Source organism: Pristiophorus japonicus, unplaced genomic scaffold (assembly GCF_044704955.1).
Source record: "Pristiophorus japonicus isolate sPriJap1 unplaced genomic scaffold, sPriJap1.hap1 HAP1_SCAFFOLD_29, whole genome shotgun sequence".
Classification (NCBI taxonomy): Eukaryota; Metazoa; Chordata; class Chondrichthyes; family Pristiophoridae; genus Pristiophorus; species Pristiophorus japonicus.
In genome coordinates, this window is record NW_027252668.1 from 6100083 (window position 1) to 6118133 (window position 18051).

General features: G+C 47.7%; 2 protein-coding genes and 1 pseudogene across 2 annotated transcripts; 2 read left to right on the plus strand and 1 right to left on the minus strand.

The window, feature by feature from the left end:
- Window positions 1-1924: 1924 nt before the first annotated feature.
- Window positions 1925-2302, plus strand: LOC139248220 (histone H2B 1.2-like). The gene has a single exon (XM_070871968.1). The coding sequence runs from the start codon at window positions 1925-1927 to the stop codon at window positions 2300-2302; it is 378 nt and encodes a 125-aa protein (XP_070728069.1).
- A 1032-nt stretch (window positions 2303-3334) lies between these two features.
- On the plus strand, window positions 3335-3720 carry LOC139248340 (histone H2A type 2-A-like; annotated as a pseudogene).
- Window positions 3721-6581: 2861 nt separating this feature from the next.
- On the minus strand, window positions 6582-7244 carry LOC139248085 (histone H1-like). The gene has a single exon (XM_070871834.1). The coding sequence runs from the start codon at window positions 7242-7244 to the stop codon at window positions 6582-6584; it is 663 nt and encodes a 220-aa protein (XP_070727935.1).
- Window positions 7245-18051: the final 10807 nt, after the last annotated feature.

Below are 18051 nucleotides of genomic sequence, written 5' to 3' on the forward strand. Positions count from 1 at the left end.
CGGAGGGACTGGAGTGCATCATCACGCCCGGCAACCAAATTTTAATTTGATTTTATGTTTTTAAGTTTAATTTGTTTTAATTGCCGGTGCTTTTAGTGTCCCCCTTCCCTTTAATAGGGGGCACTGGGGAAAATTGTGATTCTAGTGCCCAAAAAAAAACCAAAAAAAAAGAAAAACACAAAAAAAAAGGGGGGAAAAAAAAGGGCCTTGTAAATGTCTGGAGTGTCACCCAGGTCGGGTGGCACCGTTTAATGTTTTATGTTTTCGCAGGTAAACTCAAAAGAAAAAAAAAAAATAAGGCCCCTCGTGGCACCGGAGGGACTGGAGTGCATCGTCACGCCCGGCAACCAAATTTTAATTTGATTTTATGTTTTAAAGTTTAATTTGTTTTAATTGCTGGTGTTTTTACTGTCCCCCTCCTCTTTTATAGGGGGCACTTGAAGGAAAAAATATGATTTTAGTGCCCCAAAAAAAAACTTTAAAAAAAAACACAAAGAAATGTTGGTGCGCCCCCCAGATCGGGGGGACACGATTTAATGATTTCATGTTTTAATTTTCTCCCAAAAAAAGAGTTCTGTGGACCAATGGTGGAGCTTTGGAGGCGTGGCCTATTCAGTTGGAGCTCTGTTGCAGTGAGAGAAGGAACTCTCTGCTTTTGCTCCTGTCTGGAAGGCCTGGAGTGAGCCCTGAGACCAGCCCAGGAAGAGGAGGAGAGGGCTGGCTTACTACAATTCTACGTCCAGAGGGAGAGGAGGAGAGCAGGAAAATTTATCATAAGGCCCCTCGAGCCTGCTCCACAATTCAATAGGATCATGGTTGAACAGCCAAAAATCCATGTGGTGCTCCTGACAACGAAATCCAATGCTGGGCCCAGCAAGAGCAAGTAAAATGGACAAGATTTAATCTAATACCACGTTGGTTATTTTCAGAGCCACGCACTCTATCTGTGAAAGGGCTGGTTACTGTCTGAAGAAACTGATCTATTGATCACAATCTTATCAGCTGTGCTTCAGTTGGTAGCACCCTCGCTTCTGAGTCAGACTCCAGGGACTTGAGCACAAAAATCTAGGCTGACATGCCAGTGCAGTGATGAGGGAGTGCTGCACTGTTGGAGGTGCCATCTGCAGGAAGAGACGTTAAACCGAGGTCCGTCGCTCCCTCAGGTGGATGTAATAGATCCCACGGCCACTATTTTGAAGAAGAGCAGGTCAATTATGCCCGGTGTCCTGGCCAATACTTAGCCCTCGATCAACACAACACAATGGATGATCAGGTCATTATCACATTGCTGTTTGTGGAGCTTGTTGTGCGCGAAATGTCTGCCGCCGTTCCGACATTACTACAGTGTCTACACTTCAAAAAGCACTTCATTGGCTGCGAAGCACGTTCAGAAGTCCGATGGTCGTGAAAGGCGCAATATAAATCCAGGTCACTATTTCTCTACTTGATATTAAATCCCGACGGTTGATAAACTGGGAGTTTCCTGACCAGAAGTCACCCTCAGTCAATCTCGGTTATAAACCGGTCAATGTCTGTTGAACATGTAAAAATCTAGATCGACAAACAGAGCAGCGAGTTTGCTGTTCAGATTATTGAATATATACTAAAAGATTTATGAACCTTTCTCATAAGGTTTTTGCCTGATAGCAGAACAGAAACACATAAAGAACAGAGTATAAATCAGGAGGTGTTGCAACACATGACCTCATTCAAGAATTTTAGATTGTGGCGAGCACAAATTTGATTGGTCTCTTTATACATCCAATCAGAGAGATACAGAACAATGGTTATTGACAAGCCAATCACAACCAATGCCTTCGCCTATCCCTCATTAGCATAGGGCTGTGGGCGGAGTGTGGGGCTGCCGATATAATGTGGGCTCGGAGCAGAATTTCCCCAAATCTGCGCCTGACTGAACGAGACGATGGCTGATGAAAAGAAAACAGGTCCCGCCAAGAAAGGCGCCAAGAAAGTAATCAAGAAAACCCCAGCGAAGAGCGGCAAGAAGCGCAGAAAGTCGAGGAAGGAGAGTTACGCCATCTACATCTACAAAGTGATGAAGCAGGTTCACCCCGACACCGGCATCTCCTCCAAGGCCATGGGCATCATGAACTCGTTTGTGAGCGATATTTTCGAGCGCATCGCGGGTGAGGCTTCCCGCCTGGCCCATTACAACAAGCGCCGCACCATCAGTTCCCGGGAGATCCAGACCGCCGTGCGCCTGCTACTGCCTGGGGAGCTGGCCAAGCACGCCGTGTCGGAAGGGACAAAGGCGGTGACCAAGTACACCAGCTCCAAGTGAGACTGCCCCGCTATCCTGACAGATCAAACCCCAAACACAACGGCTCTTTTAAGAGCCACCCACAACCTCTCTGAAAGAGCTGCACAAATGCATCTCCCTTTACACTCTGTTTACTGTAATTATTTCCTGAACAAGTATGTTTGAGAACTTTTACACTTCCAATTGTAGATTTAGTTTTCAATTTTCAGATATCAGTTTCACTGTCCCGTTCCACTTTAGCGTCGCTGGAATTTTCCGCCAACTACAAACACGGTCCCTGGTCGCTGTTTCCCTGTGCTCTCAGACCCGTTCATTTACACCGCCTGCCAAATTAAGAGCTTGTTTAGGGACTGAGACTCAGATTTCAGTCACACATTTTCTCTCGCAAGCCCTTTTCAAGTTTATTTTTCCATTCCTGTTGCAGGTCAGTCCGTTTATTAAGCCGACACTCCCCGCAGTGTAACAGCCCAGAATGGGAGTTCTGACAGAGACCAGAACCGGGGCAGTTTGAATACTCTGTCCCTCTTCTCTTTTCACAGGAGTTACTCCCAGTTCTGGGCTCACTCCCGCCTTTGCAGGATAGATAATATGTGAAACCCAACTTTTACAAAGATTGAGTTGGAATGTGTCCCATTGCAGAATCGGTGGGGATTGATTCCCGCCCATTAGACAGTTTGAAATAGTACCCGAATTTAATCCTGATTGTAACAGCCTGGAACTTGCAAGGGGAATATGTAAAAGACAAAATTAATTAAAACGTATTGGGAAATCTTTGACTAATGGTGAATTTATATTAACATAATCCGCTATTTAAAAATTTCTTGGTGGGGTTTTTGAATTAAAAATCGTTATTCTGACTGTTGGAGACAGTAATTTCCGCCCTACTTTCATTGGTGGGCTAAACAAACTGTGATTGGTCACCTGGAAAGACCAATGAAATCCACCACCGAGCGACCAATCACAAATTCGCTCCCTGCATTCCTCCAGAAGGTATAAGAAAGGCAGATGTGGGAACAGTTTATCATTTTTTCTCTGTCCGTGTGGATTGTGGAAATGTCTGGGAGAGGAAAAAGCGGCGGTAAAGTTCGGGCCAAGCCCAAGTCTCGCTCCTCCCGGGTCGGACTGCAATCCCTTTGGGCCGTGTTCACAGGCTCCTGCGAAAGGGCAACTACGCTGAGCGTGTGGGTGCCGGAGCCCCGGTCTACATGGCTGCTGTGCTCGAGTATCTGACCGCTGAAATCCTGGAGCTGGCTGGCAACGCGGCCCGCGACAACAAGAAGACCCGCATCATCCCCAGACACCTGCAGCTGGCCATCCGCAATGATGAGGAGCTCAAGAAACTGCTGGGAAAGGTGACCATCGCTCAGGGTCGGGTGCTGCTTAATATCCAAGCTGTGCTCCTGCGCAAGAAAACCGCCAGTGCGGCCAAGGGCAAATAAAGCGGACCGGATTTAATCTAATAACCCAAAGGCTGTTTTCAGAGCCACCCACAGTATCTATGAAAGGGCTGCTTTCTGTTCTGTGGATAACAATAGTCGCATATTTAATTTAACGTACTTCACTATAATTAAGCTTGAAGTTTGCTGATCAGAAATGAGCCTCATATGTTTTTAGTTACAAGGTTAACCATCTCGAAGTGTGGATTTTCAAACAGTGCGGCAGAAGTCCGATGGCCGTGTAAGGCACTAGAAACATCAAAATGTTTCTTTGCATTAATTAAATAGCTGAAATAACTTCCCAACCAAACTGTCCACACTCCCATCCCCAGGTCACTGCTCTCTCTGTGAGGCGGTGGGTGGCTCTTAAAAGAGCCTAGGTGTTGTGCTGGGTGGAAAGGGTGGAGTTGTTCAGCCGCCGAATCCATAGAGAGTGCGGCCCTGGCGTTTGAGAGCGTACACCACATCCATGGCAGTGACCGTCTTGCGCTTGGCGTGCTCGGTGTAGGTGACGGCGTCCCTGATGACATTCTCCAGGAAAACCTTCAGCACCCCGCGGGTCTCCTCGTAGATCAGGCCCGAGATCCGCTTGACACCGCCACGGCGAGCCAGGCGGCGGATGGCGGGTTTGGTGATGCCCTGGATGTTATCACGGAGCACTTTACGGTGCCGCTTGGCTCCGCCTTTGCCAAGTCCTTTGCCTCCTTTACCTCGCCCAGACATGATGATTCTTCACTCAAACTGTCGCTGAATAAGGAACCAACTGCTCCTGGCTCCTTTTTTATAGAGCCGGCCCCGACCTGACTGAGAAAGCGCAGAGTGAGAGAGGCGGGAACGGGAGGAGACAGAGTGAGAGGTGAAACCGAGAGCGCAGCAGGGAAGGAGACAGAATCAAGCTTGAGAGACAGAGCAGAGCGCCGTCTCTGATCTTCCAGCTCCACCTCCAGCTTTCTGCAACCGCCAATTTCAAATTGTTTTCTCCACAATACAACCGATACACAGCGCTCCGCACAAACCCTTACAGACTCGGAATTCATATTCAAGGCTTCCAGGGACCAGAAGCTTTTAAATAAGGTCCTGATACAATTAACAATCAGGAATATTCCCGCCTATATAGTCCGTTTCCTGTCAATCTCAGACCTTATTCCATCTCCTCTCAGACCGGTTCAGCACTTTACAAACACCTTCTTCCAGCTGATTTGGAGAATCTGGTGTTTGGGGTTTGAGTTGTGAGGCGGGGTACCTGCTCGATGGCGGAGGAGCGGGCTGGATGGCGCCAGACACGCTGGCGCGGCGCCTAAATTCGGCCGACGTCCGCCGCGCGGCCGATGCCATCGAGTCGCTAAAAACATCACTGGGCCCTGACTCCGTTAGGTGTGTCGAGGAGGCTCAAGCACGTGGGGAGATCCCGTCCGAACTGACCCCTGTCCGGACGGAATTCCTCATTGGCACCAAACATCGGAACCTCCCTCTGGAGCCGGCGCCGCACAACTTGAGCCACCTCGGGGAAATCCCCTCCGTGCCTTTCAGTTCTGCGCGGAGGGATTTCCTGTACGGTCTGCTCCTGCACACTCTCAACTTTGCCATCCTCATCTGCCGTCCGGACACGCCATGGCGTACCAACTTGCCGTCCGGAGGAGGCGGGGGTCCCCGATGGAGTGCACTCTACGCAGGAGTCCTCCCATTATTTATCAGGGACTTGGCCTGGAGGGTGGTGCACGGAGCAGTCCCGTGCAATAAATTTTTAAGTCGGTTCACGGGCTCCCAGGCCGCCTGCAATTTCTGCGGTCTGGAAGAGTCCGTGTTCCATGTTTTTATTGAATGCACGAGGTTGCAGCCCCTGTTCCAATATTTAAATGGGCTGCTCCTGAAATTCTGGCTGCACTTCAGTCCCACACTGCTGATCTTTGGGCACCCTGTGCGGAGGTGGGCGGGTAGGTCCGAGGGCCTCCTCGGAGGACTGCTCCTGGGCACGGCCAAGGGGGCTATCAGCCGGTCCAGGCAGCGGGCGGTCGAGGGGTTAGTTCAGCCTGACTGCCTGCCTCTCTTCCGCGCATACATCCACGCCAGGGTGTCCTTGGAGATGGAGCACACGGTGTCCACCGGTACGCTCACGGCCTTCCGCAAGAGTTAGGCGCCGGAGGGACTGGAGTGCATCATCACCCCCGGCAACCAAATTTTAATTTGATTTTACGTTTTAAAGTTTAATTTGTTTTAATTGCCGGTGTTTTTAGTGTCCCCCTCCCGTTTTATAGGGGGCACTTGGAAAAAAACATTTGATTTTAGTGACCCAAAGAAAATACAAAATAAACAAAAAAAAAACACAAAAAAAGGGCCTTGAAAATGTTTGGTGTGTCCCCCAGATCGGGGGGCACGATTTAATGTTTAGTTTTTCTCCAAAAAGAGTTGTGAGGCGGGGTCTCGCCGCCAGTCCCACTGTCTCACAGAGACTCTTCCCCCTGAATCTTTGAAATGACAATGACCAGGAACTGAGACTGGAGCCGGACTCAAACCCCAGTTACAGTGAGGCCCGGGCCGGAAATCCCATTCTCTGTGTTTTATTGTAGGCACTGGGGGAGGGATGGGTGCAGACACTGGGGGAGGGGGTGGGTGCAGACACTGAGGGGGAAGGGGGGGGGGGTGCAGAAACTGAGGGGGGGGTGGGTGCAGAAACTGAGGGGGGGCGGGGTGGGTGCAGTCAATGCCAACGAGTCACTAGGGATCCCGGGGGTCATTTTCAATGATTTCTATCTGGAATCTGAGCCCGGGACAGGGATTATTTGATTCCGGGATCAGCTCTTTTCTGAGAGGCGTGGGTGGCTCTGAGAAGAGCCTTTGGGTTTAAATGTTTAGAAGTTGCCTTTTTATTTTTTTGCGGGCGCTGCTTTCTTGGCCTTTGCTGATTTGGGCGTGGCCTTGACCCTCGGGTTCTCCACCTTTTTGGCTGCCTTCACTTTCTTGGGGCTCTTGATCTTCGTAGCCGCCGCCTTCTTCCCAGCCGGCCCTTTCACTGTCTTTTTTGCCGTTAGCGCCTTCTTGGTGTTCGTTTTCTTGGCTATTGCTTTCTTTACTGGAGATTTCTTGGCTGCTGCTTTCTTTGCTGGAGATGTCTTGGCTGCTGCTTTCTTTGCTGGAGATTTCTTGGCTGCTGCTTTCTTGGCTGCTGGCTTCTTCACCTTCTTTCCCACTTTCCCCTGGGGATCTGTATTAGCGATTTTGAAGGAGCCCGAGGCGCCCGTGCCCTTGATCTGCTTCAGGGAACCATTCATCACATTCTTCTTGATACTGGACCTGATCTGGAAGCTGCGCTTCTCCACATCGACGCCTTTGGCCGCCAGAGCCTTCTTTATCGTGGCCAGGGACATTCCCCTGCGATCCTTGCCATCGGCCACAACCTTGAGGATCTGGTCGCCCAACCTGGGACCGGCTGGCCCGGAGCGGGTAGCCGCCTTCTTTTTCTTGCTGGGAGCCTTGGTTTGAGCGACGGCGGCAGGAGGAGCCGTTTCGGCGGCTGCAGTATCAGTCATGTCCGCGACTCTGGAAAATCTCTCTGACAGTCAGAGCTGGGTCAGAAATGAAACGAGAGGCGGCGACACAGAGCAACTTAAAGGCAGCGAGCGGACGGGGTGGAGACATCCTGCTGTCAGCTCCCGGCCCCTCCAGCCTCTCTGTGTTTCTCTCTCCTCACTAACTCTCCGATTCCAATTCAACTCGGGCCCTCCACATTCCCAGACTGGCCTCTTTCTGTCCCGAAGACCGGGATGTTTGCTGCCGAGAAAGTTCCATCCGAATTGAAGGCAGCAATTTCGATTTAAACCCGTTTCATTGCTGCACTGGTCGCGCTCTCTCAGCCGATCGCGGATATTTTCTCTGTTTTTTGACTGAAATTTGAAATCAAATCAAACTTTCTGATTCATTCCCACTTCAGGCCTGAGCAGGGCAGCAGGGCGATCCTGTGACAGGGAAATCTTTGAATTTTACACAAGAGGGACTCTGAAATCCAGCGATGAGAGCGGACACACAAACACAGTGACATTAGTCTAACCCGCCCGTCCCTTTAACACACTCTCGCTCACACAATGTTGAAATCTGCACATTCACAGCACAAACTGTTCCCAGATTTACAGTTCCCAGCACAGGTTTTCCTCTCCGCTCGGCTGTGCTGCCGATTCTCGGGTCAGTTGTCGTTTCCCAGCTCAGGAAGTGTTAAACACTCTGAGGCCGGCGCTCCTCACAGTGTCTGTTCCCAGATTCAGGGGCAGGAGCCAATCACAGCTGTGGCTGGCTTAACCCATATCTGCTTTTAAGTTGTTATTGTTCTAATGCAGAAATATGTTTGACTAACATGAAAACACAAATTATGTGCTCACCGCCCCTGCAGCCTCTCTTTGTCTCTCTCTCCTCAGAAAATGAGCGACATATAACAGTAACTGGTGTCCTATCCATCCCATACTCGACACCCAGAGATGGCTATCAGAGAAAGCGACAGAGAGACAGACACAGTATTCATCTTGAAACTCCCGAACTGTGTCTCCATATTACTCTCAATAATGTTATCACACATTAATGTACAGCACCAGCGGAAAAGACACAGAGACAGACACAGTATCAGTTTTACACTTTGTATCAGTGTCTCCATAATACGCTCAGTAACAGTGCCACAACTTCACGTATTGCACCAAAGAGAAACAAAGACATTATCAGTCTTGCACTTCCAACAGTGTTTCCACATCACGCTAAATAACAGTCTCCCGCCTTCACGAAGAGTACAAGAGAGAGCGGATAGAAACTGAGAGGTAGAGAGAGGGGAGAGGGTTGAGCGAGAGACGGGAGAGTGCGAGGTAGGGCGGTGAGACACAGAAAGACATGCACAGTATCAGTTCCAGGCTGACCGGTGAAGTCCTGTTTTATTCTGAAAGATCCCTTTGAAGAGACAGAAGATGCAGTCTCCTCTCTCACTGATATTGTACCAGAGACAGATGCATTATTAATCCCATACTGCGGGACAGTGTCAGAGAGTGAGAGAAACAATGTCACACATTTATCACTCGCTTGCCTGTTGTACTCTCTGCAATCTTGCAGCTCACGGCCATAGAGCATAACAAATCGGAACAGGAGTAGGCCATTTGGCTCCTCGAGCCTGCTCTGCCGTTCAATAAGATCATGGCTGATCTGATCATGGACTCAGCTCCACTTCCCTGCCCCCTCCCCATAACCATTTACTCCCTTATCGCTCAAAAATCTGTCTATCGCCACCTTAAATATATTCAATGGCACAGCCTTCACAGTTGTCTGGGGCAGATAATTGCATAGATTTCAAACCCTCAGAGAAGAAATGCCTCCTCACCCCAATTATAAATGGGCGGCCCCTTATTCTAAGACTATGTAACCTAGTTTTAGTTGCCCCATGTGGAAATATCCTCTCTGCATCCACCTTGTCAAGCCCCTCATTATCTTATAAGTTTCAATAAGATCACCTCTCATTCTTCTGATCTCCAATGTGTACAGACCCAACCTACTCAAACCTATCCTCATAAGTCAACCCCCTCATCTCCGGAATCAACCGAGTGAATCTTCTCTGAACAGCCTCCAATGTAAGTATATCCTTCTTTAAATACGGAGACCAAAACTGTACACAGTACTCCAGGTGTGGCATTACCAATACCCTGTACAGTTGTAGCATGATTTCTCTGCTTTTAGACTCTATCCCCCTTGCAATAAAGGCCAACATTCCATTTGACTTCCTGATTACTCGCAGTACCTGCATACTAACTTTTTGTGTTTCATGTACAAGGACCCCCAGGGCTCTCTGTACTGCTGCACGTTGCAATTTTTCTCCATTTAAATTATAATTTTCTTTTCTATTATTTCTGCCAAAATGGATAACCTCTCAATTTCCGACATTATACTCCATCTGGAAATGGACCTGAGTCGATGATCGGATCAGCCATGATTGTATTAAATGTCGGATTAGGCTCGAGGGGCCATATGGCCTACTCCTGCTCCTATTTCTTATGTTCTTATCTGCCAAATGTTTGCACACTCACTTAGCCTGTCGAGATCCCTTTGCATATCTATTTGCTTTCCCACCCATCTTTGTATCATCAGCAAACTTGGCTAAATTAAACTCGGCCCCTTCATCCAAGCCATTAATATAGATTGTAAATAGTTGAGGACCCAGCACCGATCCCTGTGGCACCCAACTCATCACTGTTTGCCAACCGGAAAATGACCCATTTATCTTGATTCTCTGTTTTCTGTTAGTTACCCAATTCTCTATCCATGCTGATATATTGCTCCCAATCCCATGAGATTTTATCTTGTGCAGTAACCTCTTATGTGGCACCTTATCGAATGCCTGCTGGAAATCCAAATACACCACATCCACAGGCTGCCCCTTATCTACCGTGCTTGTTACATCCTGAAAGACCTCCAGCAAATTTGTCAAACATGATTTCCCTTTCATAAAACCATGCTGACTCTGCTTGATTCAATCATGCTTTTCCAAATGTCCTGCTACTGCTTCCTTAATAATGGACTCCAGCATTTTCACAACAACAGATGTTCGGCTAACTGGTCTATAGTTTCCTGCTTTTTGTTTGCCTCCTTTTTTGAACATTTTCAATTTTCCAATCTGCTCGGACCTCCCCAGAATCCAGGGAATTTCGGTAGATTACAAACAATGCATCCACTATCTCGACAGCCACATTTCTTAAGACCAAAGGATGTAAGCCATCAGGTCCAGGGAATTGTCCGCCTTTAGTCCCATTATTTTACCGAGTACTACTTCATTAGTGACAGTGATTGTAATAAGTTCCTCCCTACCTATAACCTCTTGATTGTGCACTTCGATATTACTCACAGTGAGAGTGTTTAAACTAATCTCGGACTGTTTCTGTCAGATATTAACTCCTGCACGGTCCCAGCAAACACTCCCACTCCCTCGTCCCTCCGATGTTTCTGCAGGATTGCTTTGTGAAGACGGGCTCATGGAGAGAGAAATAGCCTGCACGGAATGATCCCAAATTGAGCATCTCCAAGGGACAAGGCTCCCAGCTTTAATCATTCTCTGTCCTTTCCCCCCAGGCCCAGTTCCTTTGTTCAGATTCTGATAAAAGTAAATTGGGAAAGGTGCATTTTGATTTTTACAGGCTGAATTATTGCAGAGAGCTGCGCATGCGCGGCTCAGCGCCGCCCTCTGTGTCAATTCCCAGTGAGCAGAAGAGCGCATGCGCCCTCCCCTCCCCCAGTCCTGCCTGTGATCACCATTCACTCAGTGAGCGGAAGAAGATGGTTTCAAACAGCCGGGAAACTTGGGGGGTGCCAGGACCGCCCTCCGGGAGCTGCCTGTCTTTTACAGGGAACTCATCAGGGTCTGGAACAAAGTCTCCACCAAGCGCAGCTCTCCGCCGGCTGGAGTGGCGTCCGTCCTGCAGGAGCCGCTGCTCAGGAATCCATACCTCCACGACCGAGGTTTTATGTGGCGGTCGGAAGAGAGGGCTGTGGCTGGTGAGGTGACCAGGGTCAGGGACCTGCTCGATGGCGGAGGAGCGGGCTGGATGGCGCCAGACACGCTGGCGCGGCGCCTAAATTCTGCCAACGTCCGCCACACGGCTGATGCCATCGAGTCGCTAAAAACAGCTCTGGGCCCTGACTCCGTTAGGTGCATCGAGGAGGCTCAAGCACGTGGGGAGATCCCGTCCGAACTGACCCCCGTCCGGACGGAATTCCTCATCGGCGCCAAACCCCGGAACCTCCCTCGGGGGCCGGCGCCTCACAACTTGAGCCGCCTTGGGGAAATCCCCTCCGTGCCTTTCAGTTCCGCGCGGAGGGGTTTCCTGTACGGGCTGCTCCTGCACACCCTCAACTTTGCCATCCTCGCCGGCTGTCCGGACACGCCATGGCGTACCATCTTGCCGTCCGGAGGAGGCGGGGGTCCCCGATGGAGGGCACTCTATGCAGGGGTCCTCCCACTATTCGTCGGGGACTTGGCCTGGAGGGTGGTGCACGGAGCAGTGCCGTGCAACAAATATTTAAGCCGGTTCACGGAATCCCAGGACGCCTGCAATTTCTGCGGTCTGGAAGAGTCCGTGTTCCATGTTTTTATGGAATGCACAAGGTTGCAGCCCCTGTTTTATTATTTGAAGGGGCTGCTCCTGAAATTCTGGCTGCACTTCAGTCCCACTCTCCTGATCTTTGGGCACCCTGTGCGGAGGGGAGCGGGTTGGTCCGAAGGCCTCCTCGTAGGACTGCTCCTGGGCACGGCCAAGGGTGCCATCAGCCGGTCCAGGCAGCGGGCGGTCGAGGGGGTCGTTCAACCTGACTGCCTGCCTCTCTTCCGCTCTTACATCCGGTCCAGGGTGTCCTTGGAGATGGAGCACGCGGTGTCCACCGGTACGCTCACGGCCTTCCGCGAGAGGTGGGCACCGGAGGGACTGGAGTGCATCATCACACCCGGCAACCAAATTTTAATTTGATTTTACGTTTTTAAGTTTAATTTGTTTTAATTGCCAGTGCTTTTAGTGTCCCCCTTCCCTTTTATAGGGGGCACTGGGGAAAATTGTGATTTTAGTGCCCAAAAAAAAAAATGAAAAACACAAAAAAAAAAACAAAAAAGGAAAAAAGGGCCTTGTAAATGTCTGGTGTGTCACCCAGGTCGGGTGGCATGGTTTAATGTTTTATGTTTTTGCAGGTGAACTCCAAAAAGATTTTCAAACAGCCGGGAATGGAGAGCCCGCGGCCCCGGGGTAAGGCAGCGAGCAGCAGCCTCCTTACAGCAGTGCAGCGCTTTGGGAGCGTGTCCGCAGATGGGCTCAGAGACCGGCACTGAGGCCGGGGGGAGTTCTGGGCTGTGTGTAAGGGGCGGAGTGGAGCAAGAACCAGTGTCAGTGCGTGGTGTGAGTGGGGGGAGGGAGCTGCCATTCTCGGGCTGTGTGTGGACAGTGTGTGTCCAGGGGGAAGGGAGAAAGATTGGGCAGAATCTGCTGTTTACAATCATTGCTGCTTTCTCTCTCCTAACCAGGACTGAACGTTCCTGGTTTAGTTCCGTCGGGGGCTGTTTGTTTGTCAGAGGCAGAGTAGAGCAGGAACTAGTTCCGGAGCATGGAGTGAGTGGGGGGAGGTAGAGGCCATTCTCGGGCTGTGTGTGGACAGTCTCTTACTTTCTACTTGAGGATAACATGGTCCTCTGATGACTCTGGTTGTAAGCAGTTCTTACAGTAGCATCTCATGGTTCTCCGCAGGCCGTTGCACATAAACCAATGAACGTTACTTGGTAGAGTTTGCTTGATGGCTCCTGCATAAGGATGACACTCGTTAATCATTTGCACTTCAGTCCCCTGCTCCTGATCTTTGGGCCCCCTGTGTGGAGGGGAGCGGGCAGATCGGAAGGTCTCCTCATAGGACTGCTTCTGGGCATGGCCAAGGTGGCCATTAACCGGTCCAGGCAACGGGCGTTCGAGGGGGTGTTCAGCCCGACTGCCTGCCTCTCTTCCGCGGTTATGTTCGAGCCAGGGTGTCCCTGAAGATGGAGCACGCGGTGTTCACCGGTACGCTCACGGCCTTCTGTGAGAGGTGGACGTCGGAGGGACTGGAGTGCATCATCACCCCTGGGAACCAAATTTTAATTTGATCCATTTAATGCCAAAGTTTAGTTTGTCTGTTTTAAAGCCCCTTTAATAAGGCGGCACTTGATTTATTGTTTTACTAAAATAGTTGTGCATACAGCGTGAGGTAACAGTGAAAGTAAATCACCTTGCTCTTTCAAATCATTGCTGCTTTCTTTCCCCAAATCAGTAGTGAATGTTCCTGATTCAATCCCAATCTCACCGTGTCTGTTGTTCTTGGACAGTGAACAGTGGAAACACAGCCTGACGGTGAGGATGTGAGGAGTTTCACAAAGTGTATCTATTGCAGACACCAGGTGAGGAGTGTGGGAGAAGACATTTCAAGCATCGGTTATTTTGTTTTGGTGCATTGAGTTGTCCAGAACCGTGTTGCTGGTGATCGAGAGACTGTCGCTCCCTCAGATACATCAGGATCTGGGCCCTGTGACATTAACTACACAGGCCCTCAACTCGGTTTCAATAGACTGAAAACAATTGTTGTACAGCCCAGGTACTATAGTAATATTCCAGGAAGTGATTCAGAATTTTACAAGTAGTCCCATGGGGGTGGGAGATATAAACCTGGACTGTTCCAATCGTATGGTCCTATTCATGGACCACTGCTGGGTTTGGTTTGTGTCTGGATGCTGATAACTTACTATAGAACTGTCCTACACACCTGGTGTGGAGAATCTCAGTGCCACTGTATTGCAGTGAGGTCAGACAATGACACTGTTTGTATCGCGGTTTCCCCTCTCCAGATGCTTTACTTTATTATAAACAAACATGTTAATTATAACTTTATTTTTTATATTCTCCCACTCACCTGTCCATATCATAACCAATATTGTTCTCATATTATTATTCTCAGAGAGAAGTACTTCACTGAGCCTGAATAAATGTGATCTTTCCTCCACCCGGAACACAAGGAACAGTGCTGTCAGCACCTTTTCACTCACAGTAAGTATATTATCACTGACAGAGCGCAGAGACACAAAACTGGTCTCAATCCTATTGTCATAGGCAGCAGAAGCTGTCAGTCCTACAGTGATCCGAATTTCCAGAGTTACATTATGAATCCCACAATCACTTGGAGCAGTACAATAAGATGTTGTTTCAAAGTCCAAACATATCGCACTGAGACACAGATCCATTTTCACTCACTTACTCACAAACACAGGAACATATAGACACTGACACAGTGTCAATCTACACTGCTGGCATACACGGACTGTCAACCAGTGCAGGCAGCTCCTTCTCACACACAGTAAGTACGATATCACTCACAGAGCGCAGAGACACAGAACTGGCCTCAATCCTATTATCACAGGCAGCAGAAGCAGTCAGTCCCACAGTAATCCACAGTACAAGAGTTACATTGTGAATCTTACAAGGAGCAGTAGAATCAGATGCTGTTTCACCATTGAAACAGATCAAACTGACATGTAGATTAAACACCCGCACACACTTGCCAGAAACTGGCAGGCAGAGAATAAAGCACACAATCACATGCCTTAATATATAAGTTAGAAAGTAAAAACAATACTCTCATATCAGAAGCTACGGGTACAGAGCAAAAGCAATAATCACGTATCAGGAAAGGAGAGATTCAGTATTAAGCCACCTCGAATATACCAGAAAATGACAGGTGCAGAATAAAACCCACACTCCCGTACCATAGACTGACAGATACAATCTACAACCCACACCCACATAGATGAAAGTGACACGCACAGAGTAAACTCCACACCAGAGAGTGACAGGTAGAGTGTAAATCCCAGAGTCACATGTCAGAAAACAGAGGTAAAAAGTAAAACTGATACTTGCATTGCAGAAGCTGACAGTTGCTGAGCTAAAGACAGATTACCATCTCATAAACTGGCAGATGCAGAGTGAAACCCACACACACCTATCAGAAAGGTAAAACCTTTACTCACATATCAGACAAATTCAGGTAGAACATAAAATGGATATTCACGTTCACATACCAGAGACGGGCAGATACAGAGTAAATCCCCGCTCATATAGTAGGAACTTACAGGTACAGTCTAAAACATACACCCAAATTGCAGGAGCTAATAGGTGCAGATTAAACCCAGACAAACACACCAGAAACTGAGAGGCACAGATTAAACCCCCACATACATACCTAAATCTGACAGTTACAGAAATATACTTTCGTGCAACAAAAGAATTGCATTTTTATTTTAACACTCGCATATCAGAGACACATACAGTATAAAGCCCATATTCATGTATCATACATAAAAGCTGACCGTGACAGGTTAAACTACCACTCATAAGCCAGAAACGGACAGGTACAGATTAAACCCAGACTCACATATCAGAAACTGACAGGTTCAGAATAAAATCCACAATCACATACCAGAAACTGACCAGTACAGATTAAAACAATATTCATATACCAGAAACTGACAGGAACAGATTAAAACACACATTCACATACAATAGACTGATAAGTACAGAATAGAACACACCCTCATATATCAGAAACTGACTGGCAGAGATTAAGCACCACACTCATCTACCAGAATCTGAGATGTACAGATGGAAACCCACTCTCACCTACCAGAAACTGACAAGTACAAATTAAATTAACACTCGTATACTAGAAACCGACAGGTACAGATTAAGCCCACACTTGCATCTCAGAAGCTGACAGTTACAGAATACCACCCATACGCACATACCAAAAACTGACAGGTACAGAATAAAACACAGTCAAATACCAGAAACTGATATATAGATTAAACCCACACTCGTATACCGCATATTAACAGGGACAGATAAAATACACACTCATATTACCAGAAACTGACAGGTACAGATGCAACCCACACCCATACCTGAAACTTACTTGTACAGATTAAAACCCACATTCACATGACAATAACTGACAGGTACTGATTATACCCCACACTCATATACCAGGTACTTTCAGGTACAGAATAGATACCCACACTCAAGTACCATAAAGTGACACGTATAGATGTAAGCCACACACATATACCAAGAAGTGACAGGTATAGATTAAACTCCACACTCATATATACCAGAAAATGACAAGTACAGAATAAAACCCACACTCGCATCAAAGAGGCACACATTTATAGAGTAAATCCAACACTCGCATTTAAGAGTCTAACAGATACAGACTAAAACCCACACTTGCATATCGGGGACTGATAGCTCGAGTAAATCCCCCACACACACATCAGAATCTAACAGATACAGACTAAAACTCACATTCACAACCCAAAGAGTGACCGCTAAAATAAAGTAAGAAATAAGAGCAGGAATCGGTCATACAACCACTCGAGCCAGCTCTATCTTTCAATAATACCTCAACTGAGCTTCTATCTCAGCTCCATTTACCCACCTTATCCCCATAACCCTTAGTGCCCAAAAACCTCCCGATCTCAGTCTCGAATACAGTCATTGACTGAGCATCCGCAGCCCTCTGCAGTAGAGAATTCCAAAGATTCACACCCCTCTGAGTGAACAAGTGTCTCCTCATCTCAGTCCTAAATGGCCGAGCTCTTATTGTAAGTCTATTACTCCTAGTTCTACACTCCAGCCAGGGGAAGCAGCCTCTCAGCATCTACCCTGTAAATCCTCCTCAGAATCTGATGTTTCATTGAGAACACCTCTCATTCTTCTCATCTCCAAGGGTATAGGCCCAAAACTTTTACCTTCCTAATTGCTTCCTGTTCCTGCACATTAACTTTCTGTGATGTGTTTACTAAGACACTCAAATCCCTCACAATAACAGCATTTACGAGACAACCCCCTCATCTCAGGAATCAACCTTCTCTGAACTGTCTCCAATGGAAGTATATCCTTCCTTAAATAAGACGAAAATTGTACGCAGTACTCCAGGTCTCACCAATGCCCTGCACAGTTGTAGCAGCACTGCTCTGCTTTGATACTCTATCCCCCTTTGCAATAAATGCCAACATTCCATTTGCCTTCCTAATTACTTGCTGTACCTGCATACTAACTTTTTGTGTTTCATGTACAAGGACCACAGATCCCTCTGTACCTCAGCATTTTATCATCTCTCCCCATTTAAATAATAATTTGCCTTTTTATTTTTCCTACGAAAGTGGAAAACCTCACATTTTCAAACATTATACTTCATCTGCCAAATTTTTGCCCACTCACTTAGCCTGTCTATATCCTGTTGCAAATTCTTTGCCACCTCATCACAATTTGCTTTCCCACCAATCTTTCTGTCATCAACAATTTGGCTACATTACACTCGGTCCCTTTATCCAAGGCATTAATATAATGCAATTAATTAATAAATTAATACATTATAAAAAGTTGAGGCTCCAGCACTGATCCCTGTAGCACCCCACAAGTTACAGTTACATTGTGCCACCCTGAAAATGACCCGTTTATCCCGACTTATTCTTTAGCCAATCCTCTATGCATGCTGATATATTACCCCTCACCCCCTGAGCGCTTATCTTGTGCGGTGACCTTTTATGTGGCACCTTGTCAAATGCCTACTGGAAATCCAAATACACTGTCCGCAACATCTACTGGTTTCCCTTTATCTACCCTGCTCATTAAATCCTCAAAGAACTCCAGCAAATTTGTCAAACATGATTTCTCTTTCATAAAACCATGCTGACTCTGCTTGACTGTATTATGATTTTCTAAATGTCCTGCTATTACTTCCTTATTAATGGACTGCAGCATT

Coding starts and splice junctions, on each gene's coding strand:
- LOC139248085 (XM_070871834.1), bottom strand. CDS start 7,244: ATGACTGATACTGCAGCCGCCGAAACGGCTCCTCCTGCCGCCGTCGCT.
- LOC139248220 (XM_070871968.1), top strand. CDS start 1,925: ATGGCTGATGAAAAGAAAACAGGTCCCGCCAAGAAAGGCGCCAAGAAA.